At 39.6% G+C, this 12878-nt stretch overlaps 1 protein-coding gene across 4 annotated transcripts in view; it reads right to left on the bottom strand.

Moving 5' to 3' along the window:
* Positions 1 to 12878, bottom strand: part of wdr25 (WD repeat domain 25) — a 121423-nt gene that overhangs the window by 108414 nt on the left and 131 nt on the right. The window contains exons 1-2 of one of the 4 annotated variants that reach the window (XM_087989774.1): positions 12787 to 12873; positions 10463 to 11256 (exon numbers count right to left, since the gene is read on the bottom strand). In XM_087989774.1, the coding sequence (XP_087845900.1) occupies positions 10463 to 11194 (732 nt within the window). In that variant the 5' untranslated portion in view covers positions 11195 to 11256; positions 12787 to 12873. Of the gene's footprint in view, positions 1 to 10462; positions 11257 to 12498; positions 12600 to 12679; positions 12874 to 12878 lie in introns of those variants that run through there. The other 3 variants (XM_043697404.2, XM_087989776.1, XM_087989775.1) reach the window with 3 other exon arrangements.

The following is a 12878-nucleotide window of genomic DNA, read 5'->3' on the forward strand; positions in this document are numbered from 1 at the left end:
AATACCTGGTTAGAAGCCAGCAGACATCCAAAATAGAAGATGCTGTCCTACTCTCTGTAGTAAAAAGCACATCAAGCCTGAGGAAAGCAGTTTATTTCCCCCACCAGTGGCTATAAGCTGTGGCTTTTAACCAATAAAGCAGAGATCTCATAAGGGCAAACCAGCCACCTTCTGCCTACTGTAAGCAAGTGAAAAATCGAGGAGCAGCAAATCCTCTCAAACCAAAAGAATCATTGCTGTAAACCTAGTGGGCAGGGATTAATGAACGCGTCCCTATTCTTTCCCTCGACCCATAAAACTCATTATTTTTGTATCTCTCTCTCTCTCTGTCTATATGTGTCTGTACAAGGACTTATATAAGCAGGTTAGAGAGTTAGATAGTAGCTTTATATGCCAATGGTTCATAATTGTTACTTCTAACTGGTATCTATTTATTTGTAATAAACAGTAATCCTTGTTAAGTACAGAAATCTGCTCTGTCCTTCCTATCAGTTTGGGTCTAAAAGACTGAAAATTGGAGAATTTTGCATACTTTATAAAATCATTATTTTTTTTTGATGACTCCAGGAATAGTGAGGCTTGACTTGTGTATTACCTCAGAGAGGTGCAACACTTTGACAAAAATGCGCAAGAAATACAAGACCCAAACATAAAGCTTTCATTGATTGAAAACCGGGACTCCCACCAACTGGGAACAGCATGTTTCCCTCTAAGTCACTCACCATCCTGACATGGACCGACATCATTGTACCTTCACTGTTGAATGGGATCAAAATCTGGGCATTCCCTCCTTATCAGCTTTGTACAACATGGATTGCAGTAATTCAAGAAGCCGGTTCACCACACACTTTCTCCACAGCAATTAAGGATGGGCAATTATTGCTGGCCGAGGCAGCCATGAATGAGTTTAAAAAATCTTCACCACACTCAAGGGAGAAGCAGCAGCCTGACTAGCACCATACAGAACAAATGACAGGTAGAAAAAAATGCAGGAGATTCAATAAGTATCATATATCCATCAGCATAATATAAATATAAATCTGAATCTCAATCATGCATGATAAACACCACATTCTGTAAGATTAATACTGTACAGACAGATTTCAACACCTCAACCCCAGCAATCAGATGCTTCAGCAACCATAAAAATTGCACCCACCCAGAAATGGAACAATATTCAACAAATCAAAGAAACATGATCAAAGCTAAAATTTATTATCAGATTTTTTTTTAAAAGTCCTCAATTTAATGATGATATATCTAAATATCAATGGCATTTTGTATGTACAATGTGGTGAGCAAGTGCACATTAATTATTTACAAATTAGTGAACAGAGCCACCTCGTGGCCATTATCTGCAATACTGTATGACTCAACCACCTGATGAAGGAGCAGCGCTCCAAAAGCTAGTGCTTCCAAATAAACCTGCTGGACTATAACCTGGTGTTGTGTGATTTTAACTTAATACTGTATGACATTGACTAAATCAGAATGGGATACACCACACAGCAATTTAAAATGGTACATGTGGATAGAAAAGAGTAAAAGTGTGGACAGAAAGTGGACATTTGATGTATGACTTTCAACAACAGACACTGATGTGGGCAGCAAAGTATTAAATGCATATACATATAATAGGATTTTCAGGCTCACAGTGACAGTCACCTTGAAACTAATAGCAATTGCCTTAAAATCCCCTCTGCTTCACTAAATTTAAAGAGGAAAATCTGCTGTCCTTTCCTCGTATGGTTGATATGTGACTTCAAATCCACAGCAATGTGATTGATTCTTAAATGCCCTCTATAACGACCCTAGCAAGCCACTCAGTTTAAAGCAATGAAGAATGAGTAGTAGTCCATCTACCCTACACTTCCACGTATAAATAAAGGGTGTCCTGGTAATGGATTATATCAGCCTCTGTGGAGTTATTTCACCATGCAGTAATGGCTTATGTTTTGCATTGTTATCCAGTGCCTTAATTTAAAGCTGTGATACAGGATTGTTTACAAATATTTTGATGTCTGTGATGCTTATGGGAGTTAGTATCCTGTAGTATCTACTATTTAGAGTCATAGAGATGTACAGCACAGAAACATATCCTTTGATCCAACTTGTCCATGCCGACCAGATATCCTAAATAAATCTAGTCCCATTTGCCAGCACTTGGCGCATATCCCTCTAAACCCTTCCTACCCATGCAGATGTCTTTTAAATGTTGTAATCGTCCCAGCCTCCACCACTTCCTCTGGCAGCTCATTCCCTGATAGCTCTGCAATTGTGTTTTTCTTCAGGCACTTATCCAATCCCCTACTGAAAACCGTAATTCCATCTGCCTCCACCACATGATCAGGTAGGGCATTCTAGATCCTAAGCACTGACAGGATAGTGGTGTACTGCAAGGATGAGGAAAGGCTGAGGGACCTGAGGCTGTTTTTGTCAATCAGAGATGTGGATAGGGTGGAAAATGAGAGACATTTTCCTCGTATGGTGATGGCTAGCACAAGAGGACATAGCTTTAAACTGAGAGGTGATACATATAGGACAGATGTCAGAGGTAATTTCTTTACTCGGGGAGGAGTAGGGGCACTGCCTGCAACAGTAGTAGACTCACCAACTTTAACGGCATTTAAATGGTCATTGGATAAACATATGGATGAGTGTAGGATAGACAGATGGGCTTCAGATTGGTTCCAAAGGTTGGCGCAACATTGAAGACTGAAGGGCCTGTACTGCGCTGTAATGTTCTGTGTTCCATATATTCTATGAAATAATTTTCTTTGTGTGATGTTAATGTTAATGTACAACAGAAGCAAATCCAAAGAGATAATTTTGCATTAATTTCTCCATAAAATATAGTGGATTGAGAAATCACAAAAAAATTAAGATACTGCATCAATTAACTGTGTCCTCATTGCAATTTTATTCAATTAACTCGCCAACATTTCCTTACAAAATGTACAAAAGAAACTCAATGCCTTGAGTGTGCAAGGCAGTGAACAGATGAATCATATAAGCTAGAAAGATCCCAAATTCAAGCATCAATCCTTGCTCAGTTATCCAATTCCAACCAGAGCAATAAGTGGCAGCAAAACAATTGGTTTCTGTTCTTCTAAGCTAGGGGAGAAGAAGTTAATCTGGCTCTTGTTGATCATGAGCATTGGAGGCTGAGGGGTGACCTTATAGAGATTTATAAAATCATGAGGGACATGGATAGGATAAATAGACAAGGTCTTTTCCCCATGTTGGGAGAGTCCAGAACTAGAGGGCATAGGTTTAGGGTGAGAGGGAAAAGATATAAAAGGGACCTAAAGGGCAGTGTTTTCATACAGATGGTGGTGTGTGTATGGAATGAGCTGCCAGAGGAAGTGTTGGAGGCTGGGACGATTACAACATTTAAAAGACATCTGCATGGAAGGGTTTAGAGGGATATGCGCCAAGTGCTGGCAAATGGGACTAGATTTATTTAGGATATCTGGTCGGCATGGACAAGTTGGATCAAAGGATCTGTTTCTGTGCTGTACATCTCTATGACTCTAAATAGTAGATACCACAGGATACTAACTCCCATAAGCATCACAGACATCAAAATATTTGTAAACAATCCTGTATCACAGCTTTAAATTAAGGCACTGGATAACAATGCAAAACATAAGCCATTACTGCATGGTGAAATAACTCCACAGAGGCTGATATAATCCATTACCAGGACACCCTTTATTTATGCACGGAAATTCCTTGACTACGGTACAATCTCGTCAGAGGCAAATTGCAGAGTGTCAGGATGTCTGACACTCCTGTTTTTTTTCCTTCTTCTCCTTCCAATGCACTGGCTGTGGGCCAGCTAGTTCAGAATCAGTCCCCTCCTCCGACACAACCAAGGAGAGTCCTTGACACTGATGCAGCTCCCTCAGAACCAGCTCTCAGATTGAACAGAATCTCTGACGCTCCTGTTAATTTTTTATTTTCATTACCCCCACACTACCGGCTAACTGCGGTAGTGCTTATTTTTTCCCCTGCACCCATGTTGTATGTGTGCAGGTGTGGGAGACACTCCTGTTTTTAACTGTCAACTAGAGTTCCCTGATTGGACCAGGTTAACAGCCCCAATCAGGGAACTCCTATTCTGTGATGTCCACCTGGCTGATCTCACTACAATCATTACAGATGGCACAACTGAAAAGGACTGTATACAGTTCATATTAATTACACCATTAAAACCCATCAAATCATGTAACATTACTTTATGATTGCGTCATAATACCTACTTTCTGCTATCTCCTTTTTTTATGTTTAGGTATTCAATAGGTTATTTCTATATGAGGAATGAAAAGGAAGTGTACAGATTATGCTTAATGTGATTTAGTCACAATTTTCTTTCTTTTTCTGAATTTTATAGTGTGTCCCAGAATTACCTCAATTTGAAAACAATCCAAAACTAATTCTATTTCAGTGACTGGACAAATTAATGTAACAATTTGATGTATTTCTTCCCATTTATAAGATTTAGTCTATTTATTTACATCATCAGAGCTCTGTAATTAGAATCAGAAATGTATTTTCTCTACAGAATAATAGATCATCACTCAAAGTCATTAAATGACCACACACTTGGCTTCTGTGTGCTCTGGGAAAACATTTTTAACTATTGTGAGGAGGTCTTTCTTTAGTCATGTAATTAATAGATACATGGAAAGCAGCAGTGCACCACAATCATATACATAAAAGGTCTGTTTCAACTATCACATTGGTGAGCAAATACAAGACAATTAAGGTGCAATGCAATAATGAGAAAACAAAAATTTTTGTTCAGTTAGCCTAATGTTAATCAATAGGAGAACACAAAATTCTATTATTCAGAACATAATAACAGAGGAAATATAGGAAATCATAATGGGCTTTGGCAGTGCCACCACAGTTTATGAATAGGAAACCATGTTTGACAATTGTACTGTAGTTCTTTCAAGGTGTCACTGATGGAGGAGATAAGAGTGAAACCGGTGGATGTAATATGTTAAGATTTTCGAAGAGCATTTGAGAAGACACGGTACAAGTGATAATTACATAATATTGCTCATTAAAGGGGATGACATGGTTGAGGTTTCTGAACTGACCAAAATTAGAAAAGGAAGAAATTAGTTATTTTCAGGTTATGCTGCAGCTGTGAGGGCTCAAGTATTGTGTACAGTTCTGCTCTCCTTACTTGAGAAAGGATGGACTGGCACTGGAGGAGGTGCAAAGGAGGTTCACAGGGTTGATTCTAGAGTTGAAAGAGTTGGCTTATGAGGAGAGATTGAGCAGACTGTGACTATACTCATTGGAGTTTGAGGGGGATCTTACAAACATATAAAATTATGATGAGAATAAACAAGACAAAAGTAGGGAGGTTATTTCATTGGAGGGTGAAACTTTATTTAGGGGGCATTGTCTGAAAATAAGGGGGAGCAGATTTAGGACTGAGCTGAGGAGGAACTTCTTCTCCCAAAGGGTTGTGAACCTATGGAATTCCCTGCCCTGTGAATGTTTTTAAGGCAAAGGTTCCACCTTTTGGAACAGTGAAGGAATTAAGATTTATGGTGAGCAGGCAGGAGAGTGGAGCTGAGTCCATGAAAAGATCAGTCATGGGGCCAGATGGCCTACTCCTATTTCTTATGTTCTTATCAACAATGATCTGATTGAAAGGTGGGACAGATTCGAGGAAGTGATTGACGTACTCATTTAGTTCAGTTAGCTGGGTAGCAGGATTACAAAGCAGAGTAATGCCAACATCATGGGTTCAATTCCTGCGCCAGCTGAGGTTACTGTGAAGGGTTCTCCTTCTCAACCTCTCTCCTTACCTGAGGCATTAAGACCCTCAGGTTAAAACACCACCAGTCATCTGGTATGGTAGGTCTATGGTAACTTGTATCCTTTTTTTCACATTTCCTGCGGTCCTTTGTTCAGATCGTATGATCTTTTGACAGTTTTTTTTGGAATTTCAAAAATAAAGTCACTTGCAAAAACAGCCCAAAAGCACCAAAATGTGTTTCAGGACATTTCATTGTAAGATAAGAGAATGTACATTAGGAAAGATATATTTTTGAAAGATATATTTCCAAATGTATCAGTTGCAATTCAGCCAAAATGGATTTTAACAAAATTAATCACATTAGAGTACAAACTTATAAAGTCATACAGCACAGAAACAGACTCTTCGGTCCAACCAGTCCATGCAGTTCATAAACCCAAAGAAAACTAGTCTCACCTGCCTGCCCCTGCCCCATATCCCTACAAACCTTTCCTATTCATGTTCTTATCCAAATGTTTTTAAACACTGTGTTTGTGCCCACATCCACCACATCCTCAGGAACCTCATTCCACACGTGAACCACCCTCTGTATAAGGATTTGATTAGATTAGATTACTTACAGTATGGAAACAGGCCCTTCGGCCCAACAAGTCCACACCGACCCTCTGAAGAGCAACCCACCCAAACCCATTCCCCTACATTTACCCCTTCACCTAACACTACAGGCAATTTAGCATGGCCAATTCACCTACCCTGTACATTTTTGGACTGTGGGAGGAAACCGGAGCACTCGGAGGAAACCCACGCAGACACGGCGAGAATGGGCAAACTCCACACAGACAGTTGCCTGAGGCGGGAATTGAACCCGGGTCTCTGGCGCTGTAAGGCAGCAGTGTTAACCACTGTGCCGCCCATTGCCACCGTACTGCCCATAACTGTTATATTTGTTCCTCAAACTCGAAGATCAGCTTGACTACTTCAATTCTGAATTAGCTCTTGTAAATCTTCATGTCAGAAGATCACAATATAGAGGAACATTTCATCTCACCTTAAGTTAACTACCTAAAAAATCTTATCCTCTCCTGTAGTATTCAAACTTTTATAAGTTGCCTTGAACATGATGAATGATTAAAATCTGTGCAGCACAGAATCTCAAGTTTAGTACCTACCCTTGCACTTCCTATAAATAACTGGAATGGCTTTATTTTAATGTGGCAAATGAAAGAACAAGGCAGTGCAGATACCTATTCACATGCATAACTTCTTAGTTGAAGAGATTACAAAGATTTTATAAATGTTTATCAAAATAAGAGGAGGTCTCTTGCACAGGATTTGCTTAATTATCCACTTTCTGACACATATAAACGGAGAAGTTTTGTTGAGTGGATGAGTGTGGGTTCAAAACCACAAAGATGTTTCCTGCAGAATGTTTGGGTTTCTAGATGTACTGACACTATTGAGGGAATTACTGATTCTTGCTTTCAAAAACGTGTTTCTAGCTCTCTGTTACTTCTATTCTAATATGCAAAGCATATATATCTGCATATTTATCCTCTTATTTGATTTAATTCTTTTTTAGCATTATTTATCTAGCTTATATTTGCTATGGGATGTTCTTGACATGATCAAAATATTTTATAGAAATATTACAACTATCTTCCATCCACTGTTAGTGACACAATTCTCAAACTAGGGATCAGAAGATTTCCTAGCTAAATTTAAGTTGTCAGTACTCTCCAGATAGACCTTCTCCCAGAAATAACCACTTTCTGTTTCTACTCTGAAACCAGTTTTCAATCATTGAACCTTATACTTTTCTCCTGTAAGGAAGACACAGAATTTGACCAAAATATTTTTGAAAGTCCTAATAACTCACATCCATTTCAACTACTAAGTCTTCTAGTTAGCTTTCATATTAGCATCAATGCCAAGTAGTTTTCAATGTTGAAGATAGAAAAATGCAAAATACTTTTGAGTACAAAAGGAAAACCATAAGAACATGTGACGTTGTTCACTTTTTACACTTTCACCCCCCAAATAAAATTTAGCTCATGCAAACAATCTATTGTCCATGTATCATCGCATGTCCCCACTTACTGTTTCCCAATGCAGTATTTTCAAACTGAAAATTCCTTTTATTTTTAATTTCTACTTGGGTCATCACATCCCATCTCCATTTCTCCATTTCATCAACCTCTTCTTAGGTGTTCCTTTCCTTTGGCCCTTACATTGGCAGCTCACTCTTGAATTCCTCCCAAACCCTGACCCATTTCCTCTTTGTTCTTAAAAGCTACAGCTATTTATTAGGTTAGGCTTTTGCATGTCCCTCCAAAGCTCTTTGTTATATGGCTTTGCATTTAAGTTTTTTTCAAATCCCATTAAACTGTCTGTTGGTGTTTTTGAAGACAATATACACTGTGTAGGTTTCTCTATTATTCTTAGTGACTGATTAAAAGGTTGTCTCCACGTTTGCAATTTCACGATGACCATTGAGCAATTTGTGAAGCAGTTTGCCAATCAGTGCACCTAAGGCGTGGGCAGCCAGCAGCTTTGTTCTGGAGAGATGGCCGCTGCCAATGTAGATGAGGTGCATTGAGAACACTGGTGCTCATGGATTCTCAGCCCAGTGCTGGGAGGTTACCTCCAAGCACCTCCTGAGTTTTGACCTCAACATGGGAGTATCCACTGCCAGGAAGAGTGTAGTGGCATTGCCAACTTTTCGTCTGAGTTGGAACTTAACTGAAAGAGTAGTCAATGCTGACTTGACCCTGTCTTTCGCCGAATCTTTCAATGGTGGGAATATATCATGTTGATGATCTGACACAAGACTTTGAGAAATTCCTCACTCTTCCACACTCTGTGCAGATGATAAAACTTCACCCAGTATGTCTTAAGTACTGAAATTGGCTGTTTAGCCCAATTAATCTGTACTGCCTTTCCTAGTCTCTGTGTTTTATCTCTACTCTTTGATACTCATGTTTATTCTACTTCTTCTTATGCACTGATCTAGTTTCCTTTTGAAAACACTGAAGCCATTTTTTTGTGGTAATGAAAATCCTCTGAGAAATTTCTCAATTTCCCTATTTTACTTCATGTGCACTTATGATCCATAGTTTTAGATGAGCCCGCAAGTGAAGATATTGGGCAGAATTCAATGGAGCTCGCTAGAGTGAGCATGGTGGTGGAGGGGCCAGAAAAACTGACCAGCTCATTGGCAGGAAAACTGTTCCACACTTAGTACATTAGGATGTCAATTTGTGCAATTAATAAGCCACTTAAATCCATGCTTAAATGCTTCTCATTTTTTTAAAAATCTCTCTCCTCTCACCTTAAAAATGTGCCCCCAGTCTGAAAGTCTTCCATCTTAGGGAAAACACTACTACTAACCATATCTATATCTCTCGTGGTTTTATAAGCTTCTATACGGACATACCTCAACCTCCCATGCTCCAGTGAAAGAAATCCCAGCTTATCCAGCCTGTCTTTGTAACTCAAACCTTCCATATTCAGCTATATCCTGGTAAATCTCTTCTGAACCCTCTCCAGCTAAATAAAATCCTTCCTATAACTGGGCCACCAGAACTGGACACATTACTTCAGAAGAAGCCTCACCAATGTCCTGGACAACCTCCACATAATGTCCCAACTCCAGTACTCAAAGGACTGAGCAATGAAGGTAAGCATTCCAAACGCCTTTTTACCCACCCTGTCTACATGACGCAAACTTCAAAGAATTAAATTCCTGAATCCCTCGATTGCTCTGTTCTACAAAACTACCCAAGGCCCTACCATTAATTGTGTAAGTCCTACCCATGTTTGTTGAACCAAAATGCAATGTCTTGCATTTATCCAGATTGAACTCCATTTGCCATTTTCAAGCCATTGACCGATTTGATCAAAATCCCTTTGTAATCTTAGAAAACCTTCTTCACTGTCTACTATACCACTAATTTTGGTGTCGTTCGCAAACTTACTAACTATGCCTTCTTCATTCTCATCAAAATCATTTACATAAATGACAAACAAGAGAACTGAGAATCAATTCCTGTGGAATACTGTTGGTGACAGGTTTTTAGTCTGAAAAACAACCCTGCAGAACCACTGTCTATCTCCTGCCGTTAAGCCAATAGTCAAGCATTTTCATGTGATAGTGAACCCAAGTGACCCAAATACCTTCCAGTTTACCTGCTGTACCAATCTGCTGCTGGAATCTCAAAGAAGAAAGCGAGACAATGTTTTTTAGGCTACTTTCCAATATTTTGATATTCCCATCGCATTACCCTATTTTAAAATAGAATTGAGGACTGGATAGCCTTTAATGGATATACAATCGGCCCAGGAAATTACGGTTGATTAAGCTCTGGGTAGTGCATTATGGGGCAAAACCCCAAAATCCAGTATAACTCACTTTGTCGAATCTTAGTGGCAGTGTCACAATAAAGCTTTCTTGAAGTAACTATGTCACAGATCAGTTAGAAGATAGTGTCTAATCTATTCTCAACACAATCTACCACAACACTCAAGTGCAGAAGAATTTCCCTTACTGCATTAGGATAGTATTTTCATTTGTCATATCAGCCACCACAATGTATTAAAGTTTATCTCAGCAAAGATGATAAACTGGTTTCAAAATCTCAAGTTAAGCTACCATCTATTCTTGACAAAATGGAACCATACCTTTACAGACTTATCCATGGAAGCAGAGAGCAGTAAATGACTGTGTTTTTGCACAGGACACCAATGTATTGCAGTTACTGGTCCCTTGTGCTCAGAGGTCTGAAAGACCAAGCATTTTGGAATATTTGTAACTTTGTATTGGTTTTCTAGGTAAGGCTTAATGAAGTCTGAAATTCTGTTCAAATGACTTAACTGGTGTTCTTCTGTTGCAGTACAGTTTATCTCAGAGATCAAAACTTCTGTGCTGTCTTTGAAGTCATTGCTTTTAGAAGTTACGTCCTTTTGCCTTAGTCTTTTGGGTATGTAAGGTTTAATGTTTTGAGCAGATGCCGCTGATGTTTGAAATGCTCTCTTCTGAGCTGAGGGGACCATCTTTACAGGAATTCTGTCAGATTTCCACTTCAGATTCAATGTATTTTTATGGTCCTTTTGAGGAAACTGAAAATATGGCTCCTCATTCAAAAACTGCTCTGGAGGTCTTGGAATTAAACAAATATTTGTCTGTGTACAATTCTGTGCACTGTTCCATTTGTGTTCCATATGTGCACATTCAGAAGATGCAACTTGTAATGCAAATTCACATCTAGTTGATTCCCATTCTGTGGTAGTTGGAAATGCAGATTGAAATTTTGAATGAACAAGATTATCTTCTCTCTGAAGAGAAATAACTTCTTCACTTTTGTCATAATCTGTTTCTGAATCTGAGGACTCATAAGCAACCAGGAAATCCATATGGCAATTTGTAATGGATAGAATCTGCACTCCACTCCTGGCACTGAAGCTGAAGAAGTTTCCTGTAATTATAATACTTTTATTAGTTCAAAGAATGAAAACTGGTTTCTTAGACATTATGATGCATTTTTCTTTCCGTTTCTGAATCTACCATAGTGCCAGCATTTAATATTTATCCTCTTTTATCATATGGCAGGTGATGTGGGGCAATACATGACATGGGGTTACATTGAAAGGAGAAGCAGCATTTTGGAAGCAGCTATTTTCATAATTCATCCTCTAAATACTCATTGAGTCCCTCTATTCCTGTGCCATTTTCCCATAATCCTTTCCCTTCAACTCTTGTACAGCTTGCTCATCTCTGAATTGTCTCCTTCTTACACTTTCATTCACCAGACTCTAGTGCACCATATCATCTGAGGATGTCAAAAAGCTTTAAGCATGTCAGTGTTGGATGAGGCTATCAGAATGCATTTACGCTAATTACTAGCAGCGAGTAACTGATTCCCTGACCAGTACACCTCTCCGCTCAACTATTTACTTATTCATTCATGGAATGTGGGCGTCTGCAGCTGGCCAGCATTTATTGTCAGTTCCTAGTTGCCCTTGAAAAGCTGCCTTCTTGAACAGCTACAGTCCATGTTCTGTAAGTTCACTTGCAATACCCTTAAGGAGGGAAATGGTGGTGTTCCAATGTATCTGCTATCCTTGTCCATTTAGATAGAAGTGGTTGTGGTTTTGTAAGGTGATAAGAGAGGATCTTTGGTGAATTTTTAAAGCGCATCTTGTAGATGGTATACACTTCTGTTACTGGGTATTGGTGATAGGAAGTGGGTGCTTGTGGATATTGTGCCAATCAAGCAGGCTGCTTTGTCCTGGATGGGGTCAAGTTTCCTAAGTGGGGTTGGTGCTACACCCATCCAGGCAAGTGGGGAGTACTGCATTACACTCCTGAATTGTGCCTTATAAATGAAGGACAGAGTTTGGAGAGTCAGGAGGTGAGTTACTTGCTTGCTCTGTACACCCTGTATTGATGTGATGAGTTTGGTTAAGTTTCTGGTCAACGATAACCTTCAGGATACTGATAGTAGGGGAATTCAGTAACGAAAACACCACTGGATGTCAAGCAATGATGGTCAGATTGTCTCTTATTGGAGATAGTCATTGCCTGGCATTTCTGTGGCACAAAGGTTACTCGTCACTTGTCAGCTTATTGCATTCGAACATGGACTGCTTCAGTATCTGAGGAATCATGAATGGTGCTGAACATTGTGCAATCATTGGTGAACATCCCCAAACCTGACCTTATGATGGAGGGTCATTGATGAAACAGGAGCAGTGGTTGGGCCTAGGTCACTATCCTGAGAAACTCCGACAGAGGTGGTCTGGAGCTGAGATGACTGACCTCCAACAACCACAACCATCTTCCACAACCAGTGCCAGGTATGATTCCAACAAGCAGAGAGTTTGCGCCCTGATACTCACTGACTCCAGTCTTGCTCAGGCTCCTTGACGCCACACTCAGTTAAATGCGGCCTGATTTCAAGGACTGTCACTCTCCCCCTCACCTCTGGGATTATTGCGGGATCTACCTTAAAACTTTGTAAGCGGTGGATAGAATGACACTATGTAGCGGAAGTAATTATTTCGGTGAACGCTATCACCGTCAACGATTAAAGCCTCA

The sequence above is a fragment of the Chiloscyllium plagiosum genome, unplaced genomic scaffold (genome assembly GCF_037043375.1).
Source record: "Chiloscyllium plagiosum isolate Xiang-an unplaced genomic scaffold, Cpla_swu_hap1 HiC_scaffold_8, whole genome shotgun sequence".
Taxonomy (NCBI): domain Eukaryota; kingdom Metazoa; phylum Chordata; class Chondrichthyes; order Orectolobiformes; family Hemiscylliidae; genus Chiloscyllium; species Chiloscyllium plagiosum.